The sequence below is a fragment of the Furipterus horrens genome, unplaced genomic scaffold (genome assembly GCF_987537825.1).
Source record: "Furipterus horrens unplaced genomic scaffold, mFurHor1.1.pri manual_scaffold_11, whole genome shotgun sequence".
Classification (NCBI taxonomy): Eukaryota; Metazoa; Chordata; class Mammalia; order Chiroptera; family Furipteridae; genus Furipterus; species Furipterus horrens.
The window spans coordinates 14,056,130-14,077,982 of record NW_028327181.1 but is presented as its reverse complement, the minus strand read 5'-3'; the positions used below and the strand labels follow the sequence as shown (position 1 = coordinate 14,077,982).

Genomic DNA, 21,853 nt, shown 5'->3' with positions numbered 1-21,853 from the left:
GACTGTAAGCTCCAGGAGGACAAGGACCCAATCTCCCTCTTGACTGTGTCTTCCTGCAGTCATCCTGGGCCACCCTGGGAGGCATGCATTGCGTGAGGGAGGGAGTGCCATCGCTTCTTGGTGCCGTGGGGAGCCAGGCCCTGGCACAGCCATGTTGCTCCTTTGCGTTTTCATGAGGTGGCACCTTCTCTTTCCTGGCCACTCCCTGGCACTGCCAGCTCTCCATTCCCTACCCCCAGACCAGGGAGTCATGTTTGTTCATAGTCTAGCAGAGTCTGCCCCTTGCAGGGCTGCTTGCTTCCAGGCTGAGGTACGTGAGCAGAAAGCCGGATCCAGCCTGTCCAAAAGCTCTGCTGCCTTGTAGTTCTCCCCGATTGTGCCCAGGCTGCTGGTTCCTCCCTCCAGACACAGAGACAGGTGGGACAGACTCTCAGGCTGGGTCGCTCTGAGCATCTCTGGAGTCCTCAGGCTTGGGGGCCCCGTTTGTTAGTCTCACCTAAGGGGAAGTCGAGACCCTGCTCCTGTTTGCACCTGCTTGTGAGGTCTCTGACTTTGAATGTGAACACTCAGTAACCAACGCGTGTGGTGTGGTGTGGTATGGTGGGGGCTCCTGCACCCTGCCCTCTGCATGGTGACCTGTCTCCCTCCTAAACGGAGCCCTGCGGGGGCCAGAGCACTCACTGCCCACAGCACTGTCGTTCTGCCTGAGCCTTCCAGCTGCAGCCCCTCCCTGGCCCGGACACGGCTGCACGTGCGCCGCATCCATGTGTGAGCGCGAGGGAGGCCAGCACACCGGCTCTTCTGCAGGCCCAGCCCAGTTATAAATCCTCCGGCCTAGGAAATGGAGCTCTTCATCCCTGAAAGGAGATTCACGAGCTGTCAGTGCTACCCAGGCCGCCTGGTGTTTGTCATCATTCCAGAGACATCACTGCGCCCTGATGCTCTGCCCTCCTCAGTAGCACTCCACATTTCATCTCGGAGCTCTGCATTCTGTACGAGCGAGCAGGGACCAGGGGGCTTCCCTCTCCCTGGACACATGCTCGCTGCCTCTCCTCTTCCCATCACCACGCAGATGGCCATGCAGTGGAGAAAACGAATGTTTCTCCAGAAGTAGACTAATAAGCATCATCTGGGGAGGGAGCGAATAAAGACAATGCGGTGTGAGAAAATGCTGAGAGCTAGGCTGTCAGTTAGCCAGAGAGGGTCCCTGGCAGTAAATGGACGGGCCTGGAGGAAAGCGAGCGAGTGCCACCTGCTGGAGCTGTGCGGTGGTGCAGCTGTGAGTCGGGGGGCCGCCCCCCTTCCCTCGCGGCGGCTCAGGCAGAAGTGCCTGCGGTCAGCCCCACCCGTACAGGCCCGGAGGGCAGGGGTCCGGCGAGTGCAGGCCTGAGGGTGCTCCGTGTGCCCCACCTCTGCCCGGTGGGAGGCCTGACGGCCGCCTGGTGCATTCTCTTGCCCTCCTTACCTGTAAAGGAGCAACCCCGCTTCATTAGGCCCTGTGAGGGTGACGGGGGTGCGTCAGGTCCGGCGGGTGCCTAAATGGGGGCCACGGCCCCTCCTGGGGCTCACACTCCTGCACGTGGGGAGCACCCACCGTGAGAAATGGAAAGCCCCCTTCTCTCGTCTTAAGAGTCCAGAGAACTGAGGCAGAAAGAAGTCTGAGGTTCTGTGCCCTTGGGACGGCCGTCACGGGGGGCGGTCAGATGGACCGGACATGGGGTCCTAGCACTTCGGAGTACGTGGTGTGCTTTGGGTGAGCTGGAAGGGGTGCCCTCTGTCTTCCCGGCACAGCTTGGGCTCCTTGGATTCCCTGTTCCCACGGAGGGGCTTGGAGTGGGGTGGGGTCGGGGAGGTGCTCTAGGGCTGAGGCTCTTTCTCCAGTGGGAGCTTTTTAGTTAAACCTTGGGGTTTATGGAGCAACCCCGTGAGTCACGGTGAGGACCTGCAGCCACAGCCTTGTCTGGGGATGTGACACGCTCCCTATATGTCTGTGGCTGGGCTAACCAGACTCAGGTCCCTCAGTCCCTCAGTCCCTCAGTCCCAGCCCACAGTCCAGGCAGACACTCGTCTCGAGAGTGAAATGAGAGGTGCCCAGGGGAGGCCACTGAGTGGTCCCGCCGCTGCCCCATCGCGCTGTCCCAAAGGCAGTACGGGCTCCCCAGGCTGTGATCTGTCTGCCAAGGACGCGAACACTCGCACAGGCTCGTGCGCAGAAGCACATGTGCCGTGACGGACACTGTGAGTCGTGCCAGAACGTCCCCTCGGGAGAGCAGTCTGGTGCGCTCTCCTTCAGGGGTGTGACTGGGGAAAGAAGCCTCTGAGTGCCGCTCCGGGGCTGTGATCTGCGCTTCACTGATCTGATGGCAAAGACAGGCCGCGGCCTCAGTCACTTGTAATTACGTTTCCTGAGTGAGCGAGATGGAGGAGTGGACGTGAGCGGCTCTCCTTGGCTCTTTCTTCCCCGGCAGCAAGCAGGGCAGGGGGAAAGAGGGGGTTCACAGCTTGGCTTGTCACAACACTAGAATTTAGGTCAAAGGGGACATTGCGGAGAACAATGAGAGGGATGGGGAAGGTCAGAGGCTTGAAGCCAAACCTAGAAAACACAAATCTTCAATCATTTCATCTGGTGGTCATGGATCCTGGCCTAGCCCAGGAGGGAAAGCCACCTTCTGCTTTTTCCTTCCGTGACAAGCAAGGAGTTGCTACCACCAGCAGCCCAGGGCACTTACCAAAGTGCGGCAGCGGTCTCTGTCCTTGAGTACTCGGCAGAGACCCCAGAGTGTGCCATGTCTCGAGCAAGGGTGAGAGGCTGCTGACTGTCCACTAGCCACGCCGAGAACATCACCCGCGGCCACAGCAGGCAGTCTGGGGGGCAGGGTCAGAGCGTGGCGTGGGGGCAGCCTGGTCCTTGCATTGGGAATGGGTTTGCTCCCCTCCTGCTGGCTCTCCTGCTCACCTGTGCAGCTTGTCCTCTGCAGGTCCCTGGGGCCTGTGACAGTGCCTGGCAGGTAGCTCGTGCTCGGGAAGCATTTTCTAAAGGAGCAAATGAACGTTCTCATCCTGTGCTGGGAGTGTGAAACTTGGGGTCCTTGGGATGGGAATACCATCTGCATTATTGATGTTCGCTGAAAACACTGCAACATAAATTGAAACGTAAGACAAAGCCCCACAGCCGTGCTTGAGTTGACCGCTCTGCAGGTGCCGCGCGGCCAGCTGTTCCCAGTGACCCCCCCGGTGGGGGCTGGGGCCTCAGGGCCTCGTGCTGCTCTGGGCTCAGGTGGCTGCCCAGCGGCTGACCTGAGGCCGAGGTCGGGGCCAACACGCGGCTTGTCCTGTCCGTGCCTCCGGCCTGCAGATTAATTGGCCTTGGGGCACTGTCCTCCCATCAGTTTGGTGGCTGACGCTGATTCTAATGGCCCTCACGTTTGCCTGTACACAGTCATGCCACACAAGGATGTAATTAAGTCCTTTGAACAGCACTTTGGGACGTTTGATTATGCAGACGATCTCCACAGAAATGGAAGCTGTTGTGTGCAGCTGGTTTACCCTGCGGTTTCCGTCAGTGCTCACCGTCAGTGAGCAGTCCCTGCAAGGGAGGAGAAGGGGCGAAGCCGGGGGGGGGGGGGGGGGGGCGGGCTGGGCCCTGCTGTGCAGCTTCCGCCTGCCCTCTCCGGGACCTGGAGCACCGAGGGGCGAGGGGCGCGTCCCTGCCCGCCCGCTGGCGTCCTGCTTAACCCCTGGCCTTCTCTCCCCAGGAGCTGCCAGAGCATGACGAGCTTGGTCAGCACCACCATGTCACCCACCAAGGACGGGACCTCCTCTCTCCCCAGGAGGCAGAGCTCATTCGCGAGGCCCCCGCTCCGTGCTCTGTACGACCTTCTCATCGCGCCCATGGAAGGGGTAAGTGCCCCCTGGGGTCGCAAGGCTTCTTGGCACCAGGATGCGTCATCTGCTGCTCAGTGCCCATGAGGAGGTTACCCAGAACACCAGTCTTGTCTAACTTCTCAGTCAGCATTTGAAAGTTGGCTGCGTGTTTAGACAAGGCACTGAGCTTCCAAGTTGGCAGACCCGGGTTCAAGTCCTAGCTCTGCTCCTTGCTAGCCTGGTAAGTTCGGCCTCGGGGATCTCTAGTACAGAATGGGTAACGCTCCTTCCCAGCTTCCTCAGACAGTGGGAGGCTCAGGAAGGCACAGGGCCCGTCCCAGCAGTGGTCAGTGGGAACCGCCAAGCAGACGCCGTGGGGGACACGCCTGTGGCCCTGCTGCACCCTGCTGGGGGTGCTTCCCATGGCCCTGCTTCTCGTCTGAGGGTCTTGCCTGAGCAACTTCAGCCCAGATCTGTGCTTTCTGGTGAGAACAAATCCCTTAGCTTTTGCCGTCATCAGGATTCACTGACTGTATCAGAGACCAGTCTCAGAGATACCCTTGCATTTGCGATTTCTCGAGATGGTTGAGTGGCTGCTGCCAGATTCCTGTGGCCCTGGTCTCAGGACATCACTTTCCAGTCTGCACGGAGCTCTCTAACTGGGTGGGCATGCTGAGGGCTCGGGGGTCTTTGTGAATCTGCATGGTGAGCCCATCAGATGCCTTTGCATACGACTGTGTGTGTCAGCCCTGGCTGCTGTGACAAACACCAGGGACGGGGTGGCTTAAACCACAGACGCTGATCTCTTGCATCCTGGAGGCTGGGAGTCCCAGATCAGGGTGCCAGTGTGAGTAGCTTCCTGGGGAGGGCTCTCTCCTCCTGGATCGCAGACAGCCACCTCTCACTGTGTCCTCACAGGGCAGCGAGTGAGCCTGGCCCTCTTTCTCTTGTAAGTGCTCTAATCTCATGCAGTTCCTGCCCTCATGACTTCCTCTAAACCAAATTAGCACCCAGAGGCTGTCTCCAAACACCGTCTCACTGGGGGTCAGGGCTTCACCATGTGAACTTGAGGGAGACACAAACATTCAGTCCATAAGAGACCGCTGGGAAAGCTCGGGTACCGGCAGCAAGTGGAGGCTACGTCTGCACCCCGCCGCAGGCGGCGAGGGGCACGGTGGTCGGCCCTCTGAGGGCTGGCGTCTGCCTGCGCGTCCCTCCTGGCAATGGTCTGCAGCGGGCAGGTGTGTCTCGCGGTGGTGCTGGAGTGACCTCTCGGCAGCTCGCTCTTCCGCGTCAGCCACCTGCCAGAGGTGAAGCGCTTCTCTGGAAACTACACCTTGACAGCGGTGCCTTGTCTCCAGGAAGCGCCTGTGCATGTGCCTGGCCGGCCACCCCAGGACGCATCTCAAGCTGTCTGACAATGTTTAGGAGGTTGCACAGCCTGCGGGACCCTCTGGACTTCCCGCACCTGGGGCACCGGGGCGGGGAAAGCACAGGGCCTTCGGGAGCCCGCAGGTTGTGCGCAAGTCTGGCACTGCCCGTGCCGGCCGGCTGACCTTGGCGAGGCTGCTTCCCCTCCTGAGTGTGTCTCTCCTCCTTGGAACATGGAGATGCTGCTGCTGAGTGTGTCGGTGAGAGCAGGGGTGGGATTAGGTGAAGGTGAAAGGCACCCAGGGCAGCGGCGGCAGCGGGAGAGTGTGGGGCGGGAGGCGGCTGCTGTGCCCATTCCTGCCCCCGCCAGCCGAGCCCCCCTCACCTGCAGCCCCAGGCCCAGCAGCACGCGGCCCAGCCCGGCCCTTCCTCCCCTGTGACGCTCCTCTCCCCAAGAGGCGCAAGGCTGCAGAGAGCACTCAGCGCGTCTCAAATGCCAGGGTGATGTAGTGGGGATGTGCGCTGCCCTCGGGGAGGAAGCGCCCGTCCAGACTCTCGGGCCGGTCTTCCCACTGTCTTCACTGCCTCGGGGACTCCCCTCCTGCCCACGTCGCCTGCCATACTGCTCCTCCCGCTCCTCCGAGGGCTGTTTGGACCCTCCATCCCTTCACTGACTGGGGCAGTGAGCCCCTTTGCATTTCCCCTTTTGCTTCCAGGTCCTGGATTATTTGCTCTGTGAAGGTTGAACTGGCGTTGGCGGGGGTGGGATTGCAGGGTGTACAGATGGAGGCTGGCCTGGCTGTCGGCCTCCGGCATGTGCTCAGAGGCTCAGGTCGTCTGGAGCTGCTGAGCTCCTTGCCCTTCTCTGGCCCAGCTCAAGTGTCCCCTCCTCTCCGAAGCCTTCCTTGCCCTCTCCCCCCTGTGCCCACAGCCTTCAGCCCCTGCAGTCCTTGCCGCCGGCCCCATGTGTCCCTGATGTCTCTCACAGCGCCTGATACTTCACTAGACTCAGGACTTGGCTCTTGGCCTGCCTCTCGTTCTCCCCGTTGCTGTCCACCTCACTCCCTCAAGGCAAGGATGGCCTGTCACCTTTCTGTCCCCAGCAGTTGGCACAGGGCCCAGTGCATGTTGCCACTCAGTAAAGTTTAAGGAATGCTATGCAGTCCAAAGCTGCATTTGCTTTTTGGGCCTAGGCTGCCATAGAAAGCGGAAGACCCGTGGCGGAAATCAGCGAATGGGTTTTCTGCAACCTCTCTCATGTGGCACCTGGGAGCTTTCTGAGCGGTTATGAAGCAGGAGGAAGGGACTGGGCCTGCTCTTGAAGGGCTTTGGATCTGGTGGGTTCCCCAACCCTGCCAACCAGAGTTTCTGGCATATTTCAGGGTAGCATCACAATTCCAGCCAGCATGCCTGCAGGGGACCCATATCTGAGCGCTGTTTCAGTGGCTAATGCTGCCCCAGGCTCAGCACCTGAGACAGAAACCCTTCAGGTGGTGAGCAACGCAAGGAAGAGGCTGGGGCAGGAGAGACGGTCCCTCCCTCCATCCTTCGTAGTGTTGCCACCCTGGAGAGAAGCCACTGCAGTGCCATGAGTCACCCTTGCAGGGGATTCTGTGAGTTTATAGTCTGCACTGTGTGTCTTAGGCAGTTTTACTCCCTGAGGACTTTCCCCTGTGACTTAAAGAATGAAACTGTGCCAATGAGATTAGTAGTAGCTTGTGTGGAGACGTATGTGTTCCCCCAGAGGTGCCAGGAAAGGGAAGACTTATGGATCCAAGCCTTAAACAAGTTAGAACAGTGATTGAAATCATCTTTCTAAAGAAGGGCAAGCCCTGCTGCAGACGTCTTCAGGGTGACGGGGGCCCCTCTGTACTCAGAACTACGCTGTGTGAACGATGTGGCCGAAAGTCGCCGAATAATCTGGAAGTGAGGTGTTCAGTTCACAAGCGCTTCCTTAGTTCTTGGCACGGCTGTTGTCCTTTGTGACTGAGGTGTCTGAACACAGCGAAGGGGCCTGTCCGCTTCAGATGAGACGCAGAGTGAAGCCTGTCGGAGGCCACGGAAGGGAATGATCGGAGCCAGAGCTCCTCCTTGGCGACGGCAGCGATCCGTTGTGTTCCAGTGACAGCGCGCGGCGGGAGGCTGGGCTCTAACCAGGGGTCTCTTCCACCCCCAGTGCGCCCAGTCGTTTGAGTGTTACTGCCGCCTGCTGGCACGCACTCTCCCGGTCCCAGGGAGACTGTGGCGGAGCTGGCGGAGGGGCCCTGTGTGATGCTCAGACCGGCCAGGTGGGACGGACGGGCTGGGGCCAGAGGCTTATGGGCCACACGGAGCCTGGGGAGGTCTGTCAGCTCCTCCTCAGCGGGGCTGCTCATGGGGAGGAGGCGGCCTGGATCACCCCCGGCTTCCCGGGGCCGGCACCCCGACTTGCTCCAGAGGCCACTAGAGGGCGACAGGACACCGTCAGCCTCTCCTGCGCTGGCAGCTGCCGGATGAGCGCCAGATCCTTCTCCATATTTTCATCGAAAATACAAGTCAAAACTGAAAGTCCAAGATTGCGAATCACTGACACTTGGAGACTAAAGCGATTAGTCTCTTCACATGGGGCTTGTAATTATTTGGACAACTGCCTTTGTTTAGCCGCAGTCCTGTTGCTGAGGGAGCAGGTCAGACAGTGTGAAAATATTTTCCTGCAGGCTGGCACCAGTGTTTGATTTCAGCTAGCTTAAGGGAAATGCGGTGGCTCCGCCCTAGGACCACGCTGTCCTCTGCTGTCAGGACGGGGTGAACATGTCCTCTTTGAGGAGGGCCCAGTAACATCTGCACATGAGCCTTCACCAAACATTGTCACATCCTGTCTGATACCCAGAGGAGAAAATGTCACCACAGTGTTTCATGTAAAAGGGACTGGGACCCTGTTTGTGACTGAGGTGATTGTTTTTAATTGACTTAGAGTGAAGGAGAGTAACCCACGCCTCTGAGCCTAGGCGTCCCTTTTTTGTGTGAAAGGTCAGAGCCTGGGCCAGGCCTGCCCCACAGCGGGGACGCTCAGAGCCATGTGCTGTCAGCGCTGTCGTGGGGTCCTGCCAGATGTGGTGGGGTCCCCCTCACCCCCTCAGCAGGCAGACAGGGGCTTCACCAAAGCCAGAGCTGCTTTGATCAAGGAAACTGATTTAGAATAGGAAATTCCGCAGGATTTGGTCTAATCACTTGTTAAAGGTCCAGATTTGGGGACTTTCAGGATCCTTAGAGTTAGGGCCTCTTGTAGTCTTTGTCGCCTTATCGCTATTCCCACTTATTTCGGTTCCCTGTCTCCTGTGTTTACAGTCTTAAAAAGCAAGGTTATAGGACAGAACTCGGATCAGAGAGAAAAGGACACTCCCCACCTCTGCTCTTGACAGATGAGGCTGCCCCTTGAAGGGAGTTACCTATTTCAGAACCGGGAGACTTGCTCACAACTCACTGTTTGTGTGGGTTGGGCTGGAGAACGGTCTTCCTAAGCACTGGAGCTCTGGGAAGTCACCCAGGGCCCTCCTCGGGGAACGTGAGCACGAGGCAGGCATCTGGCTGGCCCAGGAGCTTGGCCCTGGCAGGGTCGTGACTGTAACTGCTGCTCCGAGGGAAGGGACGCTTGCAAACTCAAGTAGCGCCATAACCAGCTGCCCCTCGAACTGATGCCCCGGGAGATGAGGCTGACCATTCAGGTGCCTATTTTCTAAATAAACGGGAGGGTTCGGAGAGAGCCAGGCAGTGTTCGTCCACAGAAACTACCAGACTGAGACCCCGTGGCGTGGAGTGGAAGGTGAGGCCCCTGAGATGGGCAGGCTTGGGACGGGCCGCTGTCTGATTGATTTCCGATTCAGACATCTGTAGTGATATTCAAATGAGGACAGACATCACCCTGGGACAGCAAGCATCCCCACAGTGATCAGGAGAAGGAAAAATGGAGGCAGTTACCACAAGCCATCTGTACCACTGAAATGGAAGGTGAGAGCCCCAGCCTGCTGAGCACGTTCCTGTGAGGTGGGGTCCTCACCTAGGTCGGTGCTTTCGGCTGAGACGCCTCACTCCTGCCGGCCATTGGTCATGTTTCTCCAGCACCCACATTCCTCACCCCTCTCCTTGGGTACTTCAGGCAAGCCAGGGGGTTGTTGTTTGTTTGGCTAAAGAATACTGTTGAGTGGGTTGAAATTTCCATTTTGCATTTCTGGCTGGAATATAGTGTCTATAATCTGGGGAGATTTCAGTCGTGGTGTTAGGGTTACTCACAGCAAATACAGTAGCTCCTCACCCCACGTCAGTGCTTTTGCTTTCTGTGGTTTCAGTTACCTGTAACAACCGTGGCCTGAAAATTCTAGAAATAAACGATTCATAACTTAAATTGCACACCATTCTGAGCATTGTGGTGAAATCTCATGCTGTCCCTCCCAGGACATGAATTATCCCAATTTTTCCACGTCGTACATGCGACTCACCCGTTAGTCACGTAGTGGCGTCTGGGTGACCAGATCAACTATCAGCATCACAGTGTTCATGTAACCCTCATTTTACCACATGCCACATTCACATAACTTTTATTACAGTATATTATTATAATTGTTCCTTTTTATTATTAGTTAATCTATAAGGTAAGCTTATTCATAGGCATGTATGTAGAGGAAACATAGCACCTGTATATCTAGGTTCCGGACTGTATGTGGTTTCAGGCCTGTCCCCTCCTCTGCACCCCAGGCCGGGCCCTCAGCCAGCTCTTCCACGCTGCTTGCTGCCTGACTCCCACTGGGCAGCAGGGGCCCAGCCCACTGGTGACGGAAGGGACGCTCCCTGGGGGGACAGACAGACTGTAGTGCACCTGGCCTCCTAGTCTTATTCTACTTCAAAAGATCCATTTCTAGAAACTTCAAAGGTCAGAAAGTCTGAGTCTTGGCTGGAATTTGTTGGACTTTGTTGGTTGCAGGTGCAGGGCTGATGCTGAGCCTTTTATCTTTCCAACAGAGGACTTGAGAAGCCCGCAAATACCCTTTCTAGACGGACATATGGAGACACATAGTAGCGTTTCCTTGAATTGTCTCTCCTTTTTCATCTCACAGATGATAGGAATTTGGATGGAGACATCACTTTATTTTCTTTTTTCAAGTTCACATTGGAGAAGAGCTAATCTGTCTGTCCAAGGGCAATGCTTGTATATCCTGGAGGCAGAACTCAGGGGGGTTCCCGGGCAGCACCGCCAGCGCATTCAGGCAGTCTCCCCATTGCCTTTCAACTGGAGCTGTCGCTCTGCGTGTGACCCGCCTGCCCGCAGGCCTCCCGCCTTGCTGCCTGGACAGGGGCCCGGTCGGGACCATCCCCAAGGGCTGCACGCATGTGCCAGCTCAGTAGCAGCTACGAAGCATGACCCAGGAGGACCCAGATCTGTGGATTGGGATTCACAGTTTAGAGAAAAATCTCCCAGTCTCCCAGGCTGGAACTTCAGGGACATTTCCCTTTCCTCCCCACTAGCGGTCCTGGCAGGCCGCCTCGTCCCTTCTCTCGGTGAGCGTCCGCAGGTGGTCATTACCGTGCACAGTGCCACCCTGTCTGACGCGGGCTGCCGGCCTCAGTGTCACCTCTGACCTCACCCAGGGCTCCTTTGATTCACACGCAGGTGCTGACATGACTGGGGACTTGTCCTGGCTAAGTCTGTGCCCTGTGGGATGACACTTGACAGAGGCTTCCTGTGGTTTGGCCACTGGCAGCAAGAGGCAGGGAGGGCCTGCGGGGGTGGGGCTGGCGTCCTGTCCAACAGCCTGGCGACTCCGGATCAGCTGAGGGTCGCTCTAGTGTTACAATACATGTGGCAGGTGGCCTGAGTCCCCACGCTGCCCACAGTATGGCTGTCACTGAGCAGCGATCGGTTGTCACTGTCACAGCTGCTGACCCGTCACTGAGGTCAGGACAGCATCAGCCCAGCCACTCCAGCCAGCGTCCAGGCCCTCCAGGCAGACGGCAGCAGCGGCTGGCACTGCTCTCCAGAGCAGCCTCCCAGAGCCACTTCCACCTGCCAGGCTAGGCGGGGGGCTCACGGTGGTGACACCAGGCCCAGAAGCTGACAGATGGTGTGGAGCAGGGCTGTGGGCACCCGGCCCTCCTCGCCCCCGGTGCCAACCCAAAAACACATCACCAACTGCACTGCGGGCATTGACACAGTGCTTCTTCCTTCCTGGGCCCTACAGTGATTTTTTTATGCCTTCTTGGAAAATAGCTCTTAAAGCAAGCAAGAAGAAATTGGCCTAATAAATTTTATTTCTGCTTTCTTTGGATGTATCTAGAATTTAAAAAAGAAAAAAGCCACAGGGGGTTTGCACAGACTGAATGTCCGGCCAGGCAGCCTCACTGTGGGTGAGCTGAGCACCTCCCGCCACCCTCACAGCGGCGCGGCGTGGGGGGGTCGGGTGTGCACGCTTTCTCCTCTGGGGGCGCTCCACGTGGTCGGCGGGCAGGGGTGAGGGTGCGCTGAGCCCGGCTGGGCCTCCTGCAGAGCCAGGGCCCCCGAGGCTCAGGGCTGGGCCGGTGCCCCAGGTACAGTGTTTGCGGGGGCCTGTCGGGCGGCAGCTCCCTGAGCACAGACGGCAGCCTCCACCCCTCTCCTCATTCACGCGCAGCCTGTCCCGTGCAGCGTTCCCAGTGGCTCCCTCTGATGGTTCAGGACTCATGGGGCCTTGGCCTCCATGAGAAATCCTTTTGGACAGAAATGCATCTGTAGAGAACGGAGATGAGAGGGTGTCTGTCTGCCTGCTGGGGGTCTTCGTGCACCCCTCCCTCAGGTCCTGGAGAGGGGCATCAGGAGTGATGGGGGGGTCACATCCCCTGACAGCCCGGGGCATGAATGGGGACAGCGCTGCAGAGCCCTGGCCAGGGACTAGCCTCCCCTCAGAGGAGCACAAAGGCCCAGAGATCACCAGAGGTCACCAGAGGTCCCAGGGTCCAGAATCCTCTCCCCCGGGGAGGTCATCCTGGTTCCCGTTGTTCGCACTGCGATGTTCTAGCCTCTCGTCCGCTGAAACGGGTGCGTGTCCCGCGCTGGCTGCGCTCTTACTGCCTGTTCTGAGGAGTCATTCCAACACTGCTCTTAGTGTCCCTGTGCCAACGCATCGTCCCCTGCCCTCGTCCTTTGGGGTACACCGTGACTCACAGATCTGGGGACAACTGCTCTTTGCATGAATTCCCTGACTCCTAGAGAAACTTCTGGATCTCCTGGGGCTGGTCCTTGTCTTTGTGAGACGGCCACTCCGTGACTGGTGACCCCAGTCTCCCACCCTCCGCTGTGGACTTGAAGAGACTCCCCTGACCTCCTCCTTAGGGCCTGTGGGACCAGTGGAAGCCCCTACTTGGGGATGGTCCTCTGAGCAGCACCCTGCACACCACCCATGTGACCACGTGCACCCTTCAGGTGTGCCTGGTCCTTCGGGCGTATTTCAGTCCCCTGCCCAGGGCTGGCCTGGCACGTGTGAGCCCGGCCCTGCCGGGCCTCGTGCCAGCCCCGTCCGCGTGCTTGCTCTGCAGGGCCTGATGCACTCCAGCGGCCCCGTGGGCCGGCACCGGCAGCTGGTCCTGGTTCTGGAGGGGGAGCTCTACCTCATCCCTTTCGCCCTCCTGAAGGGAAGCTCCTCCAACGAGTACCTGTACGAGCGCTTCGCCCTCATCGCCGTCCCGTCCATCCGCGCCCTCGGCCCGCAGTCCAAGGTAAGGCTCGCGGCGGGCCCGTGGGTGCTGCGCCATCGGGTCCTTAAGGCATGGTCTTGGTCCAGGCTGGGCTCCAAAGCCACGGGGCGCGAGCTCTTCAAACTGCTACCTGTAGTCTGCAGCTGGGTGGGAGGACTTCCGATCTGTATGAGAGCAGGGCACAGCCCGGCAGTTCCTTCCTACTTTAGGAGGCCACGGTTTGGGTCTTCTCTCTTTAAATTTCTTTGCTGTGACATCAGGGTTGTGAGTCCTTGGAGGCCCTAAGCCAGGCTTGAGGCCAGGCCAAGTCCCCGAGGAAGCTGGTTATCCGCCGGCACGCAGGGCCCAGTGACACGCTGAGGTGCAGGGGCCACAGGCAGCTATGGCGAATGACTAAGATTAGTGTCAAGCGGAAAAGAGCCCCACAGGCCAACAAAGGAACTGGAAATAAACAGGGCAGCTTCCAGGGGACCAGGAGGGACTTGGGTCTCGTTCAGCTAAAAGGTCAGTGTGGGAAGAAACATCTGTGAAAATCAAGAGGCGACAATGGGCCGTCCAGTCATAAGTCTCACCCCCAGCCACCTTGGCCCTGCCCCCTGATCAGTCTTTGGGGCCAGCCCTGAATTCTCTTTCCCTTTTTCAGACTCACTCAGAAACCCAGAAACCCTGGCTTCCTTCTTGCCCTCATGGCCCAATGCTCCCCACCCACCTGGCCCAGCTGCAGAACTGTCATTACCACCAGGACCTGAACTGCCCCAGCTTCAAGCCAGGCCATGCCCTCCCACTGCCGGCTGCTCTCAGAGCCCTCGGGCCGCCAGGCGGGGCTCAGTCAGACGGGCCTCAAGTGCTGGGAGCAGTGGGAGAGCTGGCAGGTTTAAAAACTGGCTCCAGGCCCAGGGGGCGCAAGTGGTCCCCCCGGGAACCTGCCTTGGCTGGCCTCTGCTGGCCTCAGTCATTGGCGTGGTTTAAAGCCGGTCCTTTTTCTGCCTCACAGGGTTTTGGAGATCTTGGTTTTGGCTGTTTTTGTTGCAGAATCACACCTTTCCCATGAGACAAAATCAGGTCAAAATGAAAAAAAATCATTTTCTCTGAGTTTTCCTTCTGTCCGTATTGACTGAATCCCAGGTGTGAAATGAGCTGTCCCGGGCGGATGTTTCCCCGTGGCGGGGGGTGGGGAAGCCGAGTTCACTGCACCTGCTGCCAGGAGTACCCTGGGGGTCAGAGATGGCCTCTGTTGAGAGAGCTTCACGATAGTGACGGCAGTGAGCTGGCTGTTTGCCAATGTCATCAGGAGATGGAAGAGGCACCCAAGAGGCAGTTCTCTTAACCACAGTTTAAGGCATCACCAAGCATAGGCACCAAAGTTATTTTGAAATGATTTAATGCGTGATGTTCCCCAGAAGCATCAAAGGCATCATGGGGGCAAATCAGAGCTTTGCTGGACTTCTTTATGCTGACTTAGTAATTCAGTGGTGTTTTTCCTTTGCAGCGCATAAGGTGGAAGGGAACTAGAATCTTTTCAGTAGGCCATGTCTCTAAAGGACTTACTTTGGCCCTGTCTTCCCTGAGTCTGACTTGCTTTTTAAACACAGTTTAAACAGAGCCACCCCCACCCCTGACTCATCAGGAGTGGGTCTCCGCTTATGTAGGGGCACACAGGGAAGGCCTGTAGGGGTGAGAGATGTGGGGCCGGCGGACACCAGAGAGCCATGCCTCCAACACCTTCTGTCCCATCAGTGCCACCTCCCCAGTCCTTCCGAGGTCTGACAAACAGGAAGTGGCCTTCTTACCATGCAGTCCTGATTATTTTCAAGAACTTGTTATAGCAAGTGTGATTTTCATTAGGACATGCACCTGTGTCAAAAAGGTGTTGAAAATTAGCGTGAATGAGGTTATTAGGAGAACAAGTGGAGCCAAGGTAGACCCAGCCCTGGTGGAGGGCTGGCCGTCCCCATGCTTCTGGGAAGCCTGGCCAGTCTGACAGTGGTGTGCTTGTCCTTCCTCCCTCCTAGTGTCACCTGAGGAAGACCCCGCCCGCCTACTCCAGTTCCACATCCATGGCGGCTGTCATTGGCAACCCGAAGCTCCCGTCAGCAGTGATGGACAGGTGGCTGTGGGGGCCAATGCCGGCAGCCGAGGAGGAAGCCTACATGGTGTCGGAACTGCTGGGCTGCCAGCCGCTGGTGGGCAGTGTGGCCACCAAAGAGCGGGTCATGAGCGCCCTGACCCAGGCCGAGTGCGTTCACTTTGCCACCCACATCTCTTGGAAACTGTCGGCCTTGGTCCTCACTCCCAGTGTGGATGGCAACCCTGCCAGCAGCAAGAGCTCCTTTGGCCACCCCTACACGATCCCCGAGTCCCTGCGGGTGCAGGACGACGCCAGTGATGGGGAGAGCATTTCGGACTGCCCGCCCCTGCAGGAGCTGCTGCTCACGGCTGCCGACGTCCTGGACCTGCGGCTCCCCGTGAAGCTGGTGGTCCTCGGCTCCTCTCAGGAGTCCAACAGCAAAGTCACAGCTGACGGGGTCATTGCGCTGACACGGGCCTTCCTGGCTGCCGGCGCACAGTGCGTCCTCGTGTCTCTGTGGCCGGTGCCCGTGGCCGCTTCCAAGATGTTCCTCCACGCCTTCTACTCATCCCTGCTGAACAGCCTGAAAGCCAGCGCCGCGCTGGCGGAGGCCATGAAGGTGGTGCAGAGCAGCAAGGCCTTCTCACACCCCTCCAACTGGGCAGGTGGGCGCACGGCCCGGGGCAGCCTGGAGGGCGGCGCGGGAAAGGCGGCTGGAGATGCCCGGGGAGGGCCCCTTTGCTGAGCCGGGGCCTCGCCAGATCCGTCCTTTACTACCGTAGTATGGAAATCCCGTGGCCGTAGAACACAGCAGGGCTGTAATGACCCTAGATTCGGTGTTCGGAAGACTGGCTTTGCTCTAGCTCCACGTCCAGGCTGCGTGACCTGAGACAGGTTACGCACCCTCCCTGAAGCTCAGTGTCCTCAGCGGTAGCGCGGGGATGGTGGTGGCAGTACTGACGATTCCTCCCTGTCCACATCTGAGACAGTCTTTGAGGAACAGGATGAATGTCTTGTGATGTGTGAGGTGTACACGTCTTAGAGGGCCATCCGCATGCTCCGAGGGGGCCTGCCGGAGGGACCGAAGGGAGAATGTTCCCTGTGACAGTTGGTCACAGGAGGGGGACAGGGACTCTGCCTCTCAGCCCCGTATGATGACCTTTAACCTTCAGGGTCCCTGTGGGCCCTCCCATGCAGGAGACAGACTCCTGAGAGGGGGCAGTCCAAACCCAACTCAGGACCCTTCTCCCACCCAGCCTTTCGTCCATTCGGGGCGGTTTTGCTGACACACCTCGGGACCTGCAGGCTGCGGTGGTCTCTCAGGGTTGGCCCTGCACCTCCCAGGAGGGCCTACTGATTCCGTTGTGACAGTACTGACCCATAAAGCAATGTCTGAAACCTTGATAAACAGGAACAGCAAATATACTACTTAACACCTTTTACATTTTATTTTAATGGCAAAAAATGTACCATCCATGGGTATATTTAAAAGTTGGGAACAAAATGGCCTTCAACTCAGTCTTCCTCTCAGAATCAACCCAGTTGACATGTGCTGATATTGTTGGTGTCACCTGCCAGAGTCAGATAAGCCTTGAGGTTCAGCCATGGCGTTCCCGCGCCCAGCCGACCAGCGGACGAGGCGCCCACAGGGCCGCGGGTGCAGAGCGGTGCCGAGGGGGTGCCAAGTGGATGAGCTGCTGTCGATGTGTGGAAACATCTGTTTACATCATAAGCAGAACACAGCTGTAGTATTTTTTCAAAAAGGTATCCAAAACGATGTAGAACCCGTCCCATTTCTTCTCGCGGCTGAAGAGAAACATGTAGCTGGCCCCGCAGGCCTGCTTTGTGGTGGCCGTCACCTCATGCTGGGTGGGCACAGGGCTCTGGGCCTGGCTACGAGGCTCAGCTGTCTTCTGCCAGGAGAGGCAGACTCTTAGGTCGTTTCCATGGAATTGTGGAAACCTCAGCACTCGATGTCCGTTTTACTACCTGCGCTCGAGTGGTCCGGAGGGGCTTCGGGCCCTGCAGAGCCCCCAGAGCGTACTTCAGGGTCGCGGGAACCCTGTCCCTGTGCCTGGCCATTTATTCCTGACAAGTCCCCTCCCCCTCTGTGCAGGCCCACTCCCTGTCTTCCCAATGTGCTTAGGGACGTGGTATTTTGTCTTTGTTTAGTTTTAGTGACAGGTAATTTAAAGTCACAACTTTGTTCTGGGGAAAATGATGTTTAATGATGTCCTGTTACCCTTAAAAACAGCTTTGGCTCATTCATTCTTTAAAAAAACCCTTTCCCTCTATTATTTGGGGACAGATTGGCCCTGAAGTTGCTTGGTGGCTTGAGGAGACTGCTCCATCTGTGCCTTCTCCCAGCCCTGCTTACAGAAGCAGTGCCTGGGAAGAGGGACAGGCCACGTGGATCTTTGCAGCTCGGCTCAGCTTGCTGGCTCTTAAAAGCGCCCACTGAGGTGACGACGGGTTCTGAAGTGTCCTTATGTGCTCTCCACAGGGTTCATGCTCATCGGGGGCGACGTTAAGCTGAACAGCCCCTCCTCGCTCATCGGCCAGGCCCTCACGGAGATCCTCCAGCACCCGGAGCGCGCCCGGGATGCCTTGCGAGTGCTGCTGCACCTGGTAAGAGGGCCTGGGAGCTCCTCATCCAGGCTTCCCGTGACCAAAACCAGTTGGAAATGCAAGAGAAGGGGGAGGCTGAATGGTTTCCGTAGCACCAGGGCATATGAGCAGGTGACGGGGACATTGTCCCCAGATGTCTGTGGGCCACGCCGACTGGTCCAGGCAGTGGGCACGTTGTGTGGTGTCATACAAATGGCTACAGTCATCCTTGTGAGGAGCCTGGGGGAGGGGCAGCCGAGGAAAGACCTGGTGCAGGGACCCATCCACAACCATTTCTGGGCTACGTGGCTTTGGACAAGTCCCCTTGGCTGAGACTCAACTGCATCATCTGGAAGTTGGGATCAAACTTAACTTTCCAAGGTTATTGCGAAGATGAGAAGAAAGTGACATAAAATTTGTTTCACCTTTCCACCTTGATAACCGGGGAGGCAGTTTCAAATACTTTAGAATTCTTAGCCTCCTAGAGTTGTGTGCAGAAGGCCCAGCCCCGTCCCAGCCCAGGGCCCACACCACATCCATGCTCATTCCAAACTCGACGCACACAGCTGCTCCATGGCCCTGCAGGACAGAGGTGTTTGCGAGGGCGGGCCGGGGGAAGACTTCCGCATAGACCCTGGGACTGGGCTGGAGGCTTTGAGTGGGCAGGTTAGCATCTGGAGGCTGGGTTCTAGGTGGACATGTCCCCTTTACTGGGCACTTACTGCCCCATGGTCCTGGGGGTGGGAGCTCTCCGTGTGCTCCTAGTGATCAGACATGTGTGTTTCTTAAGCTTAGGGTCGGCTTGAGTTTTTCTCAGGCCTGAAAGAAGTCAGGGTGTGAACAAGTAAGAATCCTGTAACCTGAACACCTCTGACAGCCCTCAGGCCAGACTTCAGGTAGCCAGCTGCCTTCTACAGGGTAGATGTGTTCACATGCTTTGAGAACTTGGGGAGACTTCTCAAAAATTTTTAACTTGTGCCTGGAAGCTACACAGAGCCCTTAAGTTGCTCAGCACCTCCCAGGTCCCTGTCCCACCCAAAGTAACCCTCTATCTTGCAGCAGCCCCCACTGCCTCATGGGTAACTGAACTGCCCCCTCTATTTGGCTGCTCTCCATTTGGCCTTGAGGCTCCTCAGGCACATTTAAAGGTTTTCTTTCTTGGCTTCATCTTCTGGTATGACTTCAGGGGCCATGGGTCAAGCTCCCCAGCCCTCACCTCCTTCTGATGGCCCTGGGGACCCCTGACCCTACATGCAGTGTGTCTCCAAGGCCCTTCCAGCCCAATGGATGGGCAGCTGGCTGGTCACCCATGTTGCCTGGGAACATTCATTTTTTTTGCTGCCTGTGATGTCAGCCTGCAGCATCAGGATTTTACTGTAAGAAGTGTCAGGTGCCATCTTAGAATGACTTTCTTATCCCTCCAGTGATGGCACATGTGCCCAGGGCGTGGAGTACATCAGGATGGATCTAGGTCCTCTAGAGAAAGAGCTGCCAGGGGGAAGGCCTGCGGCTGTTGGGAGTTCTACAGAGCGCTCCTGGCAGTGTTAACGCTGTAGCTACTTAATGGGTTCAGCCCACGTGTCCCAGGCACCAATAGAGGCCCTGGAAGGAAGGAGGGGTACTTGACCATGGAGGAGGCAGCGGCACAGGTTCCTGAGGCCAGTGCTGGGGGGATGTGGGGGAAGGATGAGTTGAAAGTATAAGGCAGAGGGGCATTGCCAGCCAAGGCCCCAGGATGGGCACTGCTTGGTGTATGAGGGTCCTGAAGGCCTGAGGATTTATCTGAGGGATGGGAAGCCATTGCATGGCTTAGGCAGGCCCCAGACCTGAGACTGGCTTTCAGACAAATCACTTCCATGTCTGTGGAGGAGAGCCTGGCGTGGGAGGAGGTGGGTTAGGGGAGGGACAGAATTCTTGCGGGTTGTACCAGCCCTTGCTGGCTCTGACTGTAACATCCCTGCCCTCCCCTGCAAGAACCCAGGCCTGTCCAGTCCTCAGGCCTGGGTGCCCTGCTCTGGCTTCACTGTATTCCCCTGAAGCCAGCGGGAGAGAAACCAGGGCTGAGCCCTCTACAGAGCAGCACCTCACTCCCCTTCCTCCTTCTAGGTGGAGAAGTCCCTGCAGCGCATTCAGAACGGGCAGCGCAATGCCATGTACACGTCCCAGCAGAGCGTGGAGAACAAAGTAGGCGGCATCCCCGGCTGGCAGGCGCTCCTCACCGCCGTGGGCTTCCGGCTGGACCCCCCAGCCAGTGGCCTGCCGGCAGCCGTCTTCTTCCCAACTTCTGACCCAGGCGACCGGCTCCAGCAGTGCAGCAGCACCATCCAGTCCCTGCTGGGTGAGCTGCGGGCAGGGCGGGGCCTGGGGGACTGGCTGACCGCACGGGCAGCGGGTGGGCCACGGCCCCTGCACCGAGGATGCTGGGTCTCACAGCTGGGGGGGGAGCGATAGTGTCCTGAGAAATGGCCAAGCCCCAGACAGACCTCTAATTTGGAGGAAACCAGTGCTCTTAACTTGATCTTTGGGTCTGTAATGGCAAGACACTCTGCCTGTTCCGGGGTGACAGGAGGTGATGCTGGGCAAACAGCAGCTGCCATTAATATCTGGTCAGCAGCTTCGGACCTGACAGAGCCATGCAGCCTCCCCAGGGTGAAGCAGGGTGCAGCAGCTCAGCGTGGCCGCTTGTGCTGCACTTGTGGGGTGTTGCGGCCTGAGCAACTAAGTCAGGGTCCTGGGGATGTGACCATGCACCTGGAGGACTGCAGCAGGGTCAGGACTGGCACCTGTCCCCCCACCCCCTGCCTTTCTTGGAGACTCTTCTTTCCAAATCAGACATGGACATATAGGCCTGGCTGTCCTAAGGCCACCAGTGCTGAGCACTTGGGGCTTTTTCCCTGGGGAGGCAGTAGGACTGCGGGTGCAGAGCTCCCTCTGGGTAACACCCATCTCCTCTTCTTGGTTTAGGTCTCCCCACCCCTGCCCTCCAAGCCCTCTGCAAGCTCATCACAGCCTCGGAGACAGGCGAGCAGCTCATCAGCCGGGTGAGTTGAGCCAGGACTGCTGAGCTCAGACCTGAGGGCTGTGCTGAGCCAGAAAGAGTGATTCGGCCTAAACAGGAACCTGCAAGTAGTGTGGTCTCATTGCTTTTTTTAGCCTCTGTTATGAGAAGGAAAAGGCAAACGCTGGGAGCAAGAGAAAAGTCCTCCCTAGCACATGCCAGAGGGAGGGGCGCTGAGTCCCAAGTGCTTCCAGGCCTTCTGAGGACGCTGAAGGGGCTGCTGTCACTGCAGTCTCAGGGCATTTCCTGAACTCTCCATCCAGAGGCCTCCTGCACCTTGTGGTCCCCACCCACCAGTTTTCCTGCTGATGGACAAGCTGTAAACAGCCGCCTTCCTACAGCAGCATGTGGGGGGCCAGCCCGGCTCCAGGTGTCCAGCCCTTCGAGCACGGACGCCGCCTGAAACCGCACAGCAGGGCCACAGCAGGGCCACAAACAGCTCTATTTCAAGATACCACTTAGCAGGGTTTTTAAAATGGGCTTTCTTTTAAGAAAGTGTAGCTCTAACGCAGGTACCTGGAGGATTCTGACACAGCACCGAGCAGGCCCTTCCCAACTTGGTCTCATGGCTTCTGATCTTCCTCCCGGCCGGTGAGGGGCCGGCAGGAGCCCCAGGGGCGGCCAGGCGTGGGAGGGCTTCTGGAGGGCGTAGCAACCCCTGAGGAGCACAGAGCAGTTTTCCCTGATCATCCTCAGTATAGTAATTTGAAAAAATACACATTATTATAAATTTATCAGCAGATAGCATTTTAAACAGCAACATTTGTGGAAATCAAGCTCCTCCACCTAGGATGGGCCTCTGAAACCTGAGTGGTGCCGGAGCGTCCCGGACCTGGGGTGTGGTCTCGCTCCTTCATCCAATTCCTACTCGATTTGTCACACGGGCGTTGTTACGTCTGCTTTTGAACAGAGAGGAAGACACTTCTGGAACGTTGGCATTAAAACGAACCCAGGTGGGCTAGAAGCCTGTGCTCCACAGTTAGAACGCCACCTGCAGGGCGCGACTGTGAGTCCCAAAGGCCAGGTGCTGGTTTCTTGCTTTTGGTGGCAGCACAGGGACTTTGCACCTGACAGCCTCCTGCCTGGCCCCGAGGAGGTGTCCTGGGCTGCCCACTGCAGCCGGGGGACAGTGGACGTTTTCTGGGTCACTCAGGAACTGTGGCCTTTGGTTCACAGTGACCTGT

At 57.8% G+C, this 21,853-nt stretch overlaps 1 protein-coding gene across 1 annotated transcript in view; it reads left to right on the top strand.

The window, feature by feature from the left end:
- TTC28 (tetratricopeptide repeat domain 28) overlaps positions 1-20,661 on the top strand; it is a 260,354-nt gene extending 239,693 nt beyond the window's left edge. The window contains exons 12-17 of the mRNA XM_090292459.1: positions 3,756-3,900; positions 12,778-12,957; positions 14,949-15,669; positions 17,508-17,632; positions 19,718-19,949; positions 20,576-20,661. Of these exons, the coding sequence (XP_090148585.1) occupies positions 3,756-3,900; positions 12,778-12,957; positions 14,949-15,669; positions 17,508-17,632; positions 19,718-19,949; positions 20,576-20,661 (1,489 nt within the window). The remainder of the gene's footprint in view (positions 1-3,755; positions 3,901-12,777; positions 12,958-14,948; positions 15,670-17,507; positions 17,633-19,717; positions 19,950-20,575) is intronic.
- Positions 20,662-21,853: the final 1,192 nt, after the last annotated feature.